The sequence below is a fragment of the Vicugna pacos genome, chromosome 35, assembly GCF_048564905.1.
Source record: "Vicugna pacos chromosome 35, VicPac4, whole genome shotgun sequence".
Lineage (NCBI taxonomy): Eukaryota > Metazoa > Chordata > Mammalia > Artiodactyla > Camelidae > Vicugna > Vicugna pacos.
Window position 1 is genome coordinate 12266817 of NC_133021.1, and position 17126 is coordinate 12283942.

Consider the following 17126-nt stretch of genomic DNA (forward strand, 5'->3'; position numbering starts at 1 on the left):
TTGTATGTGTAATTTGAGTATTATAGAAGTAAACACAGCATTTTATAAATATGTATTAAATAAACTTAACTTATAAATGTCTATACTTATATTAATGTACATTCTTGATAAAAAATATATTCAAATTTGGGGCACTTTTAATAGAATTACATTTTATTTGTCATCCTTCAAAACACAAAGTATGATAGAATATTGATTATAATGACACATTAGTAATTTTTGCTGAAATGAAGACACGAAAAATTCAGTGGAATAAATACATAGTAAATTATGAAATATGTCTTTTTCATTACACTTTTAAACATTTCCAACCCAACAACAAAACACTCAGACATGTGCCATAACAATTAAACTAACTTATCTTTGATATTTTCCCAACCAGACCATAACTTTCGTTTCCCGTTTTTCATTATGATGGTTTATTTGTCAAGGTAGAAGGGTGGGACATGTTTTAACTGTGTTTTATAGCTTGATTTTATTACTTTTAACTATTTAGACATATGGTATGTGGGCGTGCATTTGCACTCTTGCCTTGGGCTATGCAAATGTTAGCGGCAGGCCTGACAAAGGAAAACAAGACAAAACAAAACAGAACAGAGACAAAACAGCAAGAAGAGGATCAGGAAGTTGTAGGGGCCGCCATTCTCCCCTTAGGCTTCTTAATCAAAGCTGCTGGTTTTTACCCACTTCGAGGTAAATGCCACTTAAAATCATGCTGTGTCCACTCCTACAGTAAAGGCACCATTCCAGATTGCTGAGGTTATTCAAAAGCATGCTGTTTTTCATTGCTGGACCACTTCCTTGCCCAATGGGAAGGATGCTCTCCGAATTGAGAGAACCCACAGAAGATTCAGCAGTCAGGGGCTTCCGAGTGTGAGTTCACACAGGAAGAGTCATGGAAGTACAGACTTTTTAACCACGCTGTCAGAGCTCTGGGAAGTCATCCCAGGTGACACTGAGATTCCAGTCTCCCCACATCCAAGACAAAGGTCACTTGCAGAAGGAAAACTGAACACACTGGCACTGAATGTGCTGCTGTTGAGTGAGGGGCCGAAAGATGTGCAACAAGATAGTCAGCTGTGCCTACCATTATGCCGGCCAGTGTTTAAAGCTCTTTCTCTGGAGCTTTCCTATGTGCCTTCAAAGGGGCAGTTAGGTACGTAGCGCCAGTTAATCAGGTGACTCAACAAACAAGCTCTGGTACCTGCCTCACTCCATTCAACTCCTGGCTCCACCAGTTACCAACTTGTCACTTGGGGCAATTCTATGCCTAGATAGCCTCTTCTATAAAATTATCCCAAAGGACAGCTATGAGAATTAAATGTATTAAGTTCCTAGGATAGTGCATGGACAGATTGTAAGTCCTGCATGCATCTTGTGAAAATAAAAACATCCTTACAGTCTCCCCCACAGCCTGCTCTCCAGGGGGCCAGGCGCAGGTGTGAGGCACAAAGCCCTGCCCCCAGCGCGGCTCCGTCCAGCCCCAGCAGAGGCGCCCACGAGCTGACCGAAAGTGGCTGTCAACACTGCAGGAGATGGGCTGAGGAGGCCCGAGGGCAGGCGGAGTCCTCCCAGAAAACTGAAGACTTGATGGAAATGGAGTTTAAAAACAAAAGCCCTTAATTATGCCCCCATTTATAAGAGTCTGGAAGAGCAGTATTAGGATGTATGTCTTTATTAAAGATAATAGATTTACAATATTAGTTTCAGGTGGAAAGCAGAGTGATTCGATTTTTTTTTATAGATTATACTCCGTTTAAAGTTATTATAAAATATTAGCTCGAGACCCTGTTCTGTACATTGCATCCTTGCATCTTACTTATTTTATCCATACTAGTTGATACCTTGATCCTCTACCCCTCCCTCTCCCCACTGGGAACCACCAGCTTGTTCTCTGTAAGTCTGTTTCTGTTTTGTTTATTCATGCGTCTGTTTTAGTTTTTAGATTCCACGTATAAGTGAAAACACACAGTATTTGTCTTTCTCTGTCTGACTTATTTCTCTAAGCACAACACCCCCCAGGCCCATCCTTGTTGTTGTAAATAAGGTCCTACGATGTGAACTAGCCACTACTGAAGGTCCAAGAAAAAAATTGTGTCATTTTGGCTATTGCACGGCTCCCCTCATCCTAGACTTTGGATTATTTAAATGGCATAATACCTTTTTCTTTTTTATCTCTCAGAGCCCAAGCTCCCATCTAAACAGGATTTGTGGTGCCCACAACATCAAAGCCCACATGACAAAGATCAGTAACACCAGAACAAAGAGATGGTGATGCACTTAGGATCACAGTGTAGCCCAAGGTGCAGCCCTGACGGCGCCCTCCCCACCAGCTGCCTGCCGCTCTGTGGCCCCGACACTTGGGCCAGAGTCACTCGCAACTTCTCCCCTCCAATCCCTCTCTCCCTTCACTTTTCCAAAAAGTATAAAAGGGGAGGCAGGTTCAAGGAAGGCCTCAACAAGGGAAGGAAGAAAGATCATGCAGTAACCTTAGTATACTTATTTACTCTTACTGTATTTTTTTTTCCCAAAGGAAACCCTAAAAATCTCTCTTGAAACCCAGAGGTTTTTGGCATAAAACTGGAAAAAGTCTGATGTAAGAGATGAAAATGCTGTTTTTCAATCAGGCTCAAGTTTCTGATATAATGATCTCTTTTTGCATGTTTTTGGGAAGGATTGTCAGTAATATGGTTACAAAATATTTAGCAGACACACAAAATGGCTCTTCTATTGTCTTCAAGGTCCCTCATGCATTTCTGCAGATGATTTGCCAGTTACTTGATTCAAGCAATCTTTATATCAGACACTCTTAAAACTTTTCAGATGAGGTATCTTTGTTTCCCTGTGTTTTCTTAACAGGTTTGTAAGCTAGGCAACGATCATGTCTTTTAAATCAAATTTGATGCTGTTCTTGGCAGGATTTTGCATGCAGGTGCCCCATAAATATTTATTGTTGAGTATTTTAGAAAGAAAACAATGAAAAAACAGTGCAAATTTTGTGGAGTTTTTTTTTTCAGGGGGGAGGAGAACTAGAAAATAGTAATTCTTATCAATTAATCACTATTTTCCATGACTACAAAAAGAAATAAGCATCAAAACCCAAATATCAATACTGGATCTAAAGGTATGTCAATACCTTTAAAAAATGAGACGTACATGGTGTCAAAAATACTGTGAAAATAATTAGGCTGATTCTTTAAACACATGTAGCATGTTTGCAGGAGAAGAGAGGAGACAGCACTTTTTATGCCATCGCTTTTTAGTTCTTGTCTGTGGCAGCCTCTAGTCGTGTTAAAAGCACTTTTCTTAAGCTCACCCATGTTAATTGAGAGCATCTTTGCACGGGTGTGCATTATGCAGGGTACAGGCTAAGCTCCTTTAGCCAGGAAACCCCAAAATATAGTAACTTCAAGAAAGGGAAGTTTATTTGTATCCCATTACAGTCTAGAGTTCAGTACCCTAGGTCGGGGGGCCAGCAGACACAGTCTGGGGTTAAATCTAGCCTGCTGTCTGTTTCTTTTTAGAAGGTAACAATAGTTTTTACATCTTTAAATGGCTGGGGGAAAAATCAAAGGTAGCATAACATTTTGTGGCACATGAAAAATTATATACAGTTCAAGCTTCAGCATCCATTCAATAAAGTCTTACTGGGACACAGCAGCTCTTATTCATGATTCATTCATAGCTGTGTATTATCTGTGGTTACTTCTGCGACACAGATGGCAGGTTGAACGGAGACCTTATGATCCACTAAGTCTATAGCATTTACTACCTGGTTCCTTACAGAAAAAGTCTGCTGGGCTCAGGCCAGGGAGCTCTCACTCAAGTGGTCCCTGCAAAGCCCCAGGTTCCTTTCCTCTTGCAGCTCTGCTATTCTAAAGGGTGTTAGCTGATCCGCAGATTCGGGCCACTCCCACATCCATGTCCCAGCCCTTAGTAACAGGAAGAGTTAAAAAAACGAGAGCAAGCAACTTCTTAAGCATGGTAAACAAAAGTTGCAGACATCACTTTTGTTCACATGCATTCCTCTGGTGAGCGTATTCAAATATCCTACACAGAGGTTGAAAGCAAGGAGAGTGAAAACGGAAGCAGGGAGTAGGGACTGAGGAGGGGGTGGGGGGCAACCTAAGGCTTGATACAGCGTGGAGTACATGTGGTAACTGAGTCTTAAAAGTCTGCTGAGTACCTGGAGTCCATTAGGTTCCAAATACAGAGAGTCATACTGGCCTATGATCAAAAGTCTTCACTATATTAAAATGGCCACTGTTTGATGTGACGGCAAATTGATTTTCAAGCTAGAATAAATTTCTGTAAGAAATTCTAATATTTCAATGCACATTTTGAGGACAAAATGTTCTCCAGATTTCCCTCAGGACCCAGGATACACTGTATTTTCATGGGTGCAATGCAGTGAACACTCAGTAGTTATTGGCAGTTACTGAAGATATTTTGGAATCAAGAGAAAAGATGGAGTCGTAGTCAGGGTTCTCAGGTCCTGTCTCAAGATCTATGAAGTCGAAGAAGACATTAACCCACCTGGATCTCAGCTCTGCTGACTGCCAGTTACTTGTATTTTCTGCACTTATATGGAGCCAATGTTTTTTAGAAACTGCAGTGATAAAGTTTTTGCATTTTTGCCCAGAGTGAATCTGCCTATTGTGCAATCATACCGAAGTTTCTCCTCTTAAATTGCTCCTTTGTGAAAAAAATTAATTCACGTTCCATAAGGAGTTGAGCATGGGAAGACACATTTTCCTTTTTCAAGTTGTGGATGGCAGGGACTCATCACTTTTACAAGTAACCTTATATTGCTGGCGGTTGGCTATCACTTGGCTCTGGGATATGTTTGAAGGGTTCTGACGGCCAGACTCTGTTCTGGAGAACATGGCTGCCTGAAACCGCTCTCCTGTTTCCGAGCAGGACCACGACAGAAAAAACGGCAACCTTAACATAGAACAGTTTGAATTAGCCTTCTAAATTAGAACCACAACCAGGCCACGCACATTACTATTCTGATACTTGACATGTTCCGAAATTAGAAACAGAATAATATTGGAAGTCTTTGGAGCTCAAGATGGTTTTAAAATTTTGAAGATTAAGTTTATTACAGTCTATTGGGTGTTTTGCAACATCTCTCAAATCCTTGTTAGACCAACCTACATATGGATATGCAGGAATCCATATGGAAAGGAATCCACCACATATATGAGAAAAGTTATTTCAAGGTGATGGGGGGAAACTCTTTAATAAATTCCATGGGAATAACTGGCCTTTCGATTGGAGAAGGAAGAAAATCAAACTTGATTTCTCCCTCACAACATAAACAAATTCATGCCAGAAGGATTAAGGAGCAGAGGGAAAACAATTTTTTAGAAGAAAATATAGAAAAAGTCTTTGTGAGGGAGACATGAAATCCAGACTCCATAAAGGAAAAGACAGAGCTATTGACTTTTATTTACTTTTAAACCTTCTGTAAGACAAAAGACAAAACAGGTAAAAAGGCAGTCCTCTCAATCCACAGTCTCAAGAAAAAGTATATATTTCATGGAAAAGATTTTTAGAGAATCTGTTTATAAGTGAATAAGGTATCACATAAGACATTAATAATAAGGCATTTATATCAATATGGATATAAGCAAATTTCTTCAATTAATAAATACAAATGGCTTATAAATAAATGAAAAGTCTCTCAATCAGGCATTATTTTACTCACACCGTGGGGAAACATAATGAAGACCAAACATATGAAATGCTGTGTAGCATGTGAGGAAATGGGGACTTTGTAGGGAATATAAGTTGGGGAGGGGGAGGAATTTGAAAGGATCTATCAAAAATTGTAAATCCTGTTTCCTTTAGCCCAGCAATTCTACTTCTGTGTAGCTATTCCTTGAGAAATACTTACACATGTGCAGAAAGAACCACACACAAGGGTATTTCGTGTTTAAAATAGCGAAAATTGAAAAGACAGAAACCTTCATAGGGGAATGGATAAATAGATTATGGAGCATTATGAAGCAGATAAAAAGATGGAGTTCCATTTATATGGACCAACATGAAAGTTCTCTATGAAATGACTGAACGAAAAAGCAAGTTTTAGTTTAATACTCTGTGTGTGTGTGTGTGTGTGTGTGTGTGTGTGTGTACACCAATAAAGTGTGGCCTCCTTTATTTCAAAAACTCATAAAACAAGACTATAAAGTCTTGTTTGTATTCATGTATGTGAATTACAGAGAAAGAGGTCAAAAGAATGCAGCTCGACCACCTCTCGGTGTTGCCTCTGAGGAGTGTGATTGGGTGGAGCTGGCTGAGGAGGAACTTTCACTTGTACCCTGTTCTTTGATGTTTGAGACTGAATTTATGGAGAAGGCCCTCTTTGAGAGAGTTTATTCTGTATTATGCATACAATTAACATGAAATCATAAAGCAGAAATGCCTCCTGAGATGCTCTGGGGCCACCCCTTCTCCGAGTTCAGTCCCGATGTTTCTGGAGCTGTGTCTTTCACCACGTGTTCCGCTGCTTCCTGTAGGCAGTGTGTATCTTTACAAGCCAAACTGTCCTACCGTGAGGTGGACCTGCTATTTGTTCATAAATTTATTACTTTATATTCTTTGGATGGGAAGCAACCGTCATTCCCGGGCTTTGTAACTCATTTCGTTGCTTCTAAGTAATAACTGGAAAAGAGAGTTTAAAAGCAATCTCTGTTTTCAAAAACTGACCAATATTTGTTCTGAAATGTCAGGTTCCTTGGTAAAATAGCAAAAGGCTTAAAATGAAGGTTTCTTTTTTTTTATTATTATTATTATTAGAAAGTTAAAATTACTTATATTTTTAACTACACTCAAATAAGCCCAATAGAATGGATTAAGATTTCTGCCAAGTGTTCTTACTTAACATTTTTTTCTAGCTTTAGCAATAGCAATTGTTACTTTCACATTTAAAAAAAATCTTCGTAGCATAAGGCACGTTTGTGGAAAACGTAGTATCTTCATTTTATACTTTAGTACATTCAGGCTAAAGCAATATCAAATTAACCAGAATTAACGTTAGGGCTCAAGTGTTCTGACTTCCGGCCTAAGTTGTGGGTCCCCTCATGTTTGGCCATCTCTCACAGACTACACGCATTTTCTTAAATCTTCTGATACTGCTTTCTAAAACTGAAAGCTTTATTTCTGAGGGTTATAACACATCTTTTCATATACTGAGATTGGAATACAGCATAAGAAGCTGAGTAAAATTCTTTTTAGAAAAAGATGAAATTTAAAATAATGATAAATGCATCTATATTCTGGATTAAAATGAAGAAATTTCCCTCTTGTATTGAGGGTGACACTTGCAAAAATAAAATTCTTGTCTATCACACAATACATGCCCACTTGTATATTAAAGAAGGATTCTCCACACTATTTCATTTCAAAATGGACCCTCCAGTGTTGCATTTTTAATGAATTTTAATTATTAAGCCATAGTCTAAAAGAATTACCATGTATTGATTTTTCAGTGACTTAATTTGAGACTAAGGCATATATTATTCCTATAACAAATAAAAAACATTTTGCAGAAATATTTTTTGCTGTATGTATTAGATTTTAATGATCTTACATGCAAATACATCTTAAATCAAAGTCCTCAAAATGCTTTTAAAATGGAGTAAATACAGTTAAGTATAAAACAACAAAATTCATTTGTCTTCTATTAGCCTGTAAACTACAGCAAACAGCTGGGTAAGCAGAAGACTACTGTGAAATTGCAAGCAATTGCATACATGCTGGGTGCTTTACTCAGCACAGCTGACTTTAAAAGATAAGTCAGAGGGGGCGTGTTTCAGTTGATTTCATTATAATGTCTGGTGACCACCATCAGTCATACAGACCTTAGAAGAGAACCACTTTTTCTTCCTATGGGTTACCAATTAGATCTGCTTTTGTTATGAAACTTTCTCACTGCAAGTCTGTGGCTGAAATTTTATTATGTATCCCTGACTTTAAGTCCCCACAGAGAGGTCTGCACTGAACCCACCCTACAGAAGTCAAGTGTAGAGCCAAGGACAAGATGCGAGAGCCATAACCGCAAATTATCTGGTAAAAGAGAACCAAGGCCATCAGGAAAGGCGATCAAATGATAATATTTTACCTGTTGGATGCGCAAAAATGTAAACCTTCGTCCCTTTCTGCTTTAGATTGTGCCCCGGTGTACAGTAGCGTATATTGGGGGATAACATAATGGAAATTTTCGGGGTGATAAGTGTTGGAAATAATACTTTTAGTGTGCATTTTAACCACTTCCAGGCCATATAAAAGGAAGAGGCTTAGGTGGGCCACGGCCCCAGGCTGGCCAGCCACCCTTAGAGGAGAAAAGAGCAAATGATGTCATAACTTTCAGGTTTGGGGGAAATTTACTTTCGCTCTTTTTAAAAGCAAGAAAAAAGATAAAATGTGTTGCTGCTGCAGCGAGGCCAGGCGGCGACAACGCGGGCGGCTTGCTGCTCGGCGCCTTGAGGATCATCTAGGCTACGAGAATCTCTGGGCTTCCAGTGGCACCTAAACCACAGCTGTCGTTACTCTCATATTTGGGGTGACGGTCGGAAGGCAAGTATCACCAGTAAGAGACTCTGATAGGATTCTCTCTCCTTAGGCAAGTATCACCAGTAAGAGACTCTGATAGGATTCTCTCTCCTTGCACCGTGTCCCGGCTCGGGATTCTTCCAAGTTCCATCCCCTATGCTCCAGGCAGCTTCTAGCCCTGCTCTCGCCGTCTCTTCCACACCTCGGTCACCGTGGGTTGGGCACCTGGGCTCGCCTCGCGCCCGCCTTGCCTCCCTCCTCTCCAGCGCGGGCTCCGGAAGGTGACTGCGTGCCTGGCTTGGAGACTGCCAGGACCGCAGAAGTCCAATGACACTAGGAAAGAGACTCCTGGGGCGCAAGTGTCTCCTGTCATACGCCCTCAGGCGTTAGGGGCACAAACCGAGCTCTCACTTCCCTCCAGCTAATCGCGAGGAAAATAAAGGGCGCGTCGCATGCCCTGTCCCGCCTAGCCACGCGTGTTGACATTTCCGGCGCTCAGGCCAGCTAAGACACGGGATTTGCACCGCAGCCGCGCAGCTCCCAGAGCCCGAGTCGGGCGCTACTTGCGCCTTCTCCGGTTTCTCCCCTAAGTGCGAAGGAAATCGCTCCTTTTGCTCCGCGCCTTGGAGACCGGAGGATCTGGGAACCGGGCCTGGCCGGGGAGGACTCGGCGGGCCGGGGGCTGCCTAGCGGCGGCAGCTCCTCCGCGAGGGTTAACAGCCGTCCCCGCGGAGGCTTCCTCTCGCCGGCCCGGGAACGTGGATACCGCGCCCGCAGGATGTTCGCCGGCTGGGTCGGGCAGTCAGGAAACATGAGAAGGCCTCGATATTCCGGTTCCCGGGCCGCGCGCGCCCGTCTGGGTAAATAAAGCCGCGACGCCGGCGGTGGCGGCGGTGAGCGCACTGGAGCCCGCGCGGAGAACATGCAGCGGGGATGGGAGTGCGCCTAGCCTCGACGCGGGAGAGCCAGCTGCCCTGCCGCCTGCCGCCGGCCCCACCGCCCCAGGTACAGCCCGCGCGGGGCCGCGGGACGGCAGGCTCGCTTTGGCTCCCGGGCCGCCCTTTCCCTCTGCCCCGGGCGCCCGGCTCCCTGCCCTTCCCCCACCTCCCCCCGAGGTCCTTTGAGGACGCGCGCGGGGGTGGGGGGTGGGGCGGCCGAGGTTGGCCCGAGGGTCTGCGATGAGCCGGGAAGCCCACCTGGCCGCGCCTCCTTTGCTTAAAATTGTTCGCGGGCGTTGGGCAGGACAGTTCCGCAGGGAGGGAGCTCCCCAAACAACAGTGTGGAGTGAATCTGGGTAAGTGGGGAGCACGGGAGCCGAAAGGCGGCGTTGAGGACCCCGCGCAGGCCCCCAGGGAGGGTTAGGAGCCGCGGTTCACACGCCCCTGGACCACCGGCGTCAGGACGCGGCTCTCGTACCTTCGCCGCCCCCTCCCGCCGCGCCTGCCGCCTGCACACCTGGACCGCGCCGGGGTCTCTGGTGGCGACCTCGGTGTGGGCTTGGGGACAGTGGGGAGGGTCCGCTAGGCAAACGTCGCGGCGCAGTGGCGAGAAAAAACACGCCGTTGTAATAGGAGGACAGGACAGAGGCGGGAACAGACAGTAGGGCTGGGGTGGGGACAGGCAGTGGCGCTGGGAACGGGCGTGCTTCACAAATAGAACAGCCTGAACGCAAATCACTAAGCGCACTGATTTCAAAAGAAAAACGAGGTCTGCGAGCACGGACACTTGCTTTCACACTTATCGCCAAGGCTGTGTGCACACCCCAGACACGTACCTGTCTGCGCGGGAGGACTCAGTCCTATGGTACGCGGGACAGCAAGCAGAGGTCTGACTTCACCTCCTCACGAACACTGACGGGCGCCGTCGTTTAATCGCCGCGGTCACGGCCCTAAACGTCGTGAGTGACCGCTGCTGTGGTGACCGGAGGGCGGGGCGGGGGCATTGGCGAGCGTGGGCCCTCGGCTGGCGGAGGATGTGTATGTGTGTGCGCGTGCGTGCGTGCGTGTGTGTGTGTGTGTGTGTGTGTTGGGGGGTGGGCAGGCCTGGCCGCCGCAGGGCGGAGTGAGGGGCGCTGGCCGTGAAGCGAGGGCGGCTCGGAAGCGCCGCGAGCTGTCCCCCCGGGAGCAAGGCGGGGAGATGGGGCGGGCTGGGGCGGCTGCGCGCCCCCGGGCGTAACCCGGCTGCTCGGCGGCCGCGCGGCCGGGCCCCTGACGCTCGCGCGCGGCGGGCAGAGGCTGAGGTGAGCTAGAGGCTTTCCCCGACAGTGGCCTCCGCAGGCCGGGCGGTGCGCGGCCCGTGATGTCTCCTTACGCTCCTGACACCTTTGCAGCTTCTGAAACGGTTCCCCGAGACCCCGTAAGGGGTGGGTGTGGAAGGGCTCCGAGCTTGAGGCTCGCACCCGCTCTGCGGAAGACGACAGCACTGACAACGGGCTCCGGGGGGGGGGGGCCGGGACTCCGGGGGGGCCCGGGTCTCCGGGGCCTTTGCTTTGCCGGGACCCTGCGCGTCCGGGAGCGGGCTGGGGGATGGTAGGAGAACTCGGGGGGAGGGGGAGAGTGTGGTGCGTTTGTTTCTGACGCCACTTAACTCTCTAGCTAGGGAGTCTGCTAACTTTCCCCGCCCTTGCCCCCACCCCAGGGACCGTAGCGGGGAAAAGGACGCAGGAGTTTCAGCCAAACCATCCAGGATCTAGAAAACATGCAAATCCCTGAAATCCCGGTACGGCCTGGGACTCATTAACTGGGGCTTGCGGATGCGGTTGTTCATATTACCCCCCAATTTTCCCTTTCTTCCAACCCCGCCTTACGACCCGAGTGGGAGCGCTTTAGTCTTCTGTTGATTGAAGGACCACGCGCCGCCCCACACCTATCCTGCTCCGCTTTCCGGAGTGTGCTTCTTCCAGATTAAAACCAACTCAGGAAGGCTCGTTTAGGAATTCCTTTCCTTTGCCTCCGCGGGTAAATTATTTCTGGTTGAGATTCCTTGGGGACCGGATCGCCGGGCAAGTAGGAGGGTGGGTACCTGTCCCGGGAGTGTTCGGGGCAGGTGACGGAGTAGCCAGATATGGGGAGGCGGGGGTTCCCGCTTTGAGGTGCGGCGGCGCTGCGCCTCCCCTGGGTTCCGCAGCCCCGCGCCGCGGTCAAGTTCGGGGCTCAGGACGCGCAGGGGTGTGAGCACTCTCCGCAAGTAATGTGATGCATCTACATCTTCTAGAACCCGAGCCCTGCGGAGCTCCCGGCGGCCCGGCCCCAAGGCGCTGCGGCCGCGCCGCGCGCCCCTGCCTGCCCGCACCATGAACACCATCGTCTTCAACAAGCTCAGCGGCGCCGTGCTTTTTGAAGACCGCGGCGCTCCGGAGCGGGAGCGGGGCGGCCGGCCCTACGGCGGCGTCCTGGACAATCCCCACGCCCGCCCCGAGGTGGGCATTCCGGACGGCCCGCCCCTCAAGGACAACCTGGGCCTGCGACACCGGAGGACCGGGTATGCACACCCTTCTGGGGCCCCTGCCCGCCGCCGCCGCCGCCGCCGCCGCCGGGAGGGGTGGGTGCGCTGAGCGGCGCCGGCGTGCGAGTGGCAACCGGGGCCCGCGGGTTAGGGGCCCGGCGTTCCCAGGGACGATAGATCTCTCTCTGCCTCCTGGTCTCGCGCATTCTCATTTTAAGGCATTAGTTGCTCAAAATATGGGTGGATCGATTCGTCAGGACAGCTCAAAAGAGGCTTTTTGGAAACTGAGGACACCGGAACCTGCCCTTTAGTCCTCCGATGCCTGGACCTCGGGGTGGTGATGTTGGGGGGGCACCTGCCCCTCTCTGGACCGCGGGGAGCAGAAGCGCAGCTGCGGGCGAGGCAGAAAGGACTGAGGGGGATGCAGAGGCACAGGACAGGGGCAAGAAGTCGGGGCTTCCCGGGTCAGGCTAGTCTTGTGCCACGACAGGGCCTTGCTTCGGCCAGGGTGTTGGGAAGGTCAGCTCCCCGCAGGACGCCCCAGATGCGCGCGCGCCTCGGCGGGGCCCGCTGCGAGCCCGGAGGTGGGGTGCCGCGGGCCTGCCAGGCCGGGTTTCGGTTTAGCGGGCGGAGGGGGCTGTGGAAGGGGCGAGGGCTCGCGGGCCGCTAGCTGCTCCAGCCGCAGAAGCGCAGAGGCCGTCTGTAGCCCCGCCACGTCCCGCCGGCTCCCGAGCGCCCCACGGGGAGAGGGGAGGGGCGGCCGTCCTGGCCAGCTCCACCTGGAAGATTGCATCAGCTGCTTGTTCTGCGGCATTGCCGGTTAGTAAAATAGAGATTAGGTTTCATCAAAATGTTACTACCAGTCCTCACGGATGGAATTGCATTTCAAAGTGTTTAGAGAGGCAAAGCCCCGGAGGCTGCGGCGCAGGCGCGCAAGCCTCCCCGAGTGGCGGGGCGTGCGGACGGCAGCGCGGCGACACCTCCCGGAGCCGTTGGGGAGCGCAGCGCCCACCGGCCCGCTCAACTCTTTCTCCTTCGAATATGCTTTTCCTGAGGTCTCTTTTCTTTACCCGATATGACAGGCCTTTTTGTACTTTTAAACTCCCCTTTATGCCATGAAAAGACCCCTAGACTGTTTTTGTTTTTGTTTTTTTAAGATTCTGCATCTTTCCTCCACACACCCAGGGCGGTGGGGTGGCCGTCATCTCTGGCTTTATTCCCGCCGTCCAGTGGGCCACTTTTCCTTTCGCCACAGGCGACAGGAGGCCCGGAGCAGCAGGCAAGAGCCCCTGAAAGAACCTTCGAGAGCCGGCAGCAGCCTCTGCGCGAGGCCAGGGCCCCTCGAGGGCACGGTGCAGGCGGGCGACGGACGGTGACAGCCCTGCTGCGCGAATCTGTGGCTTAAATAAGTTTCCTTGAAATTATCTCAACCTCTAATCTCTGGCTTCAAGATGTCCCCCTTTTCGTTATAAACCTAAAGGCTTCCACTGCCACGTGTCCTCCTGCGACACCCCGCCTATTTCAAAGGAGGGGTGCCAAGGAAAGGATACCCCCGCCCTGATACCGTGTGGCTCCCATCGCCGCCTCGTCTCAGGTCCGGGCGCGCGGGGAGGGGGTCGGCGCCAGGCGGCGGGCAGCCCCGGGGGTCCCGGCGGGCGGCACCCAGACGGCGCGGCTCACGGGGGCCCCATCCTCTCCCGGTGTCCCAGGGCCCGGCAGAACGGCGGGAAGGTGAGGCACAAGCGGCAGGCCCTGCAAGACATGGCTCGGCCACTGAAGCAGTGGCTTTACAAGCATCGTGACAACCCGTACCCCACCAAGACGGAGAAGATACTCTTGGCGCTTGGCTCGCAGATGACGCTAGTGCAGGTAATCCCGGCGCAGCAAGCCCCCTGCCCGTCCGGTGGGGAGACCGAGGAGCGGGCTCACGAAGTGTGCGGATCTCCAGCTGCCAGCAGCTGGGGAGGGATGGGGGAGAGAGGCCGGTCCGGATGCTACGGCTTGTGCCCCTGAGGTTGATAAGGGGCTGGCCCGGGCCAGAGTTGTGTTGTGGGAAGAGATTCTGGGTTTCCTCCATGTCATCTAAGCTTGGTCCAGGAGGGTTTCTATGGTGTTTTGTTAAGGAGGGCAGTGAAAAGTCAAGTGCAGAATCATGAGAGTTTCTAGGAATCTGGACTCATGGACCATATACCGATGGCTGCACGTGGGACTACTTCTGCAGTGATTTTCACACTTGATTGTGCACCAGAATCGCCTGGAGGACTTGGTAAAACCCAATTTGCTGGGCCCCACCAGGAATCTGTGATTCAGTAGTCGGTCTTGGGTGGTGCTGATAATTTGAATTTCTGGAGTTCTTGAGGCCATGCTGAAGCTGCTGGCCCGGACCACACTTTTGACAAGCAGGCAGAAAGGCACCCCACATTAGGGCCCCATGTTAAAGGTCAAGTACAGGCTAACTTTCAAATTACCATTCCTGGCAGACTCAGGGAGGCCTAGAAGGGGGTTTGGATTTATTTTTTTGGTTTGTGTTTGTTTTTTCCTTTTCAAATAAGAGGGACCTGAGCATTACTAGATGCCACAAAATTTTGCTGTTGGTATATTTCTACTGGGGTTAAGAAGAGGCAGGTTTCAAATGGTTGGGTGACTTTGTCAAATGCAGAGGAATAGAGTAAGTTTGTTGCCTCTCTAGTGAACAACACTACTTTACATTGGACAAGTTTTTTCCCTTCACATTCTTACTTGATATTCACAAAACTGGTTTGAGATAGGCTGTCATTCAGCATTTTGCCGGTGATGTAACCAAGGCAGGAGGAAGTTGTGTTAGTAGGGGTAGAGGTCGGCCTGGATATGTCATTGCAGATCAAATGCTCTTTCTGTCACACCAGTTTTCTTTCATGAATATAGCGACATGAGCTTTTATGTGTGCAAACAGTTCAGATTTATTCAGAAATAGGAGAAGGAGCTGAATGGGCTGAGAAGCCTGGGATGTTACCGTAGTACTGCATCACTGCATTTGTGAAATTTTGGTCATTCCATTAAAATTATCGTAAGTGGGAACCCCAAAATAAAAGGGAATGTTTCACAATTTGATAACATAAAAATTGCTTTCCAGAGTATTTAAGGTTGTCATTTTAGGAATTACTGGAAAGTTTGACAAAGCATGAAAATTGACTTGTATTCAGGCTTATTAAAGCTATAACATTCATTTATCTGCTTATTTTCAGTACAGTTGTAGAGAAAAACATCTGTTTTGCTTTATATTAACAGGCAATAGTATTAATAGTGATTCGCTGAAGCACTGGAGGGGAAAATTAGTGTTCTTGGTTTAATATCTGTTTTACATAAAACAATGAACTTTCAGTAATTTTCAAAACTAGTTTTTAAATAAATTATTCCAGTGAAAGAAACTTCGACTTATGCAAATAAATGCATATGTTCAGATTTCAAGCTGGTATGCTATTTATTTTGAAAAATACATTAATTTATAGAGCTATTTGAATATATTATTGAATATAGCGTCAGCAGTAAAACATTTGATTATTGATTGTATCCTTCCACATCCTTGCCATTCTTTCATATAGAAAGCCAAAAATGTTTATGACGTATTTAGGGCATTTTTAATTGTGAAATGCATTATTTGTCATTAGCAGAGACATTTAAATTTTCATGTGCAGTAGTTTCTTTAAGCTGCAATACAGGTAATTATCGTTTGTAATACAGAATAAAATTAGTTCTACCTGTAATGATAGTTCAAATACAAATAATTCTTTTTGCACTAAGATCTTGGTAAGACTATTGCATTTTTCTAATTTACATGAAGTTTTTATTCGTGTAATGAAAACTTTTCCCATTATATTTTCTCTTACGCTAGTCTTCAGGAAATAAACATGCACACACATATGTAATTTTTAGAAGGGGAAAAGGTAATTATTTGTAATTATAAGTGATACCTGTTTAATGATTTCCACAATTTATAGTAAATGGAGTTGGTTTCTGGAACTTTAAAGTGATAAATGGGAAAAAATCAAAATGTATAGACTAACCAACTGTATATATCATTCAGTTTGGATCCAGTTATTCTCAATTAGGCATAGTGGAATGTCTAAGCAAGAAAATATATATTTATGAATGTAAGGAGTTTGTATATTAAACATCCAAAGCAAATTCTGACTTGATGAGAACCAAATAAATCATGTAAATACATTTTCACTTTTGGGGGAAAAATACCAAGCTGTGATCCGAATAAAGCTTTTGTGTCCTGTAAATAGACCCCTATTTCATGAGTCAGGTTCTCCCACTGAATGTATTTCTCCTGTAGAGTCAGGCTTATTGAGAAGAGTGATCCTGTCTTAATTCATTTTCATCGTGCGGTTTCCCCCAGCCCAGTACTTTCCACATAGTAAACTTCGTGCATGTTTGTAGACTGAATAGGTTCTAGTTGGGGAATACCATGTGACTTCCTGAAACATCTTTTTGAAAACTAGAGACTGTCTTGAAATCGGATTAAGATATTCTAGTTTTAAAATCCATCCCATTGTAGGGAATGCTGTTTGCTACTTCCACAGAATAGGCACAAGCATAAGTCACTTTATTATTTTCAGTTTATCTGGAAATATGTCATTTTTTATGTCTATAGACAGATATGAGGTGTTCCCCTTATTTCTGGCTCCAAACTCCGTTTCTTGTTTATTATAATGTCTCCCATCTCTGCTTCTCATGATTTATATTAATAAACTGTCAGTATAATTGTTTTATTCCTTAACTACAAGAGTGTCTTACGTTTTAAGAATGTCTTTTGCACTTAACATTTTCCTTTTGGTTGTGTGTCAAACTGTCGAACTTTTCCTAAGAAGCACTTTTGCCTTATTTTGCTACTCTTTAATTGATAAGGAAGGGTGTAAAACCTGGTCTGCATTCTCTATTAAGCCTAGAAACAAAATCTTGAAACTTTAGTGGAGGGAATATTTTTTTAGGACCACAAGTTACTTTTTCTGATAAATAGAAGCTCTAAGGACATCAATCAGCACCTACATTTTATTCATCCCTGAAAGATGAATCAGAAAGAAATATGCAACTTTCTTTTTTCCTACTCACTAGACTTGGCAACTTGTCTGAATTGG

General features: G+C 47.0%; 1 protein-coding gene across 5 annotated transcripts in view; it reads left to right on the plus strand.

The window, feature by feature from the left end:
* The first annotated feature begins 9143 nt into the window (after positions 1-9143).
* Positions 9144-17126, plus strand: part of MKX (mohawk homeobox) — a 62076-nt gene continuing 54093 nt past the window's right edge. The window contains exons 1-3 of one of the 5 annotated variants that reach the window (XM_072954893.1): positions 9144-9567; positions 11776-12042; positions 13716-13875. In XM_072954893.1, coding sequence (XP_072810994.1) covers positions 11855-12042; positions 13716-13875 — 348 coding nt within the window. In that variant the 5' untranslated portion in view covers positions 9144-9567; positions 11776-11854. Of the gene's footprint in view, positions 9568-9805; positions 9857-10614; positions 10802-11409; positions 11520-11775; positions 12043-13715; positions 13876-17126 lie in introns of those variants that run through there. The other 4 variants (XM_072954889.1, XM_072954892.1, XM_072954890.1 and 1 more) reach the window with 4 other exon arrangements.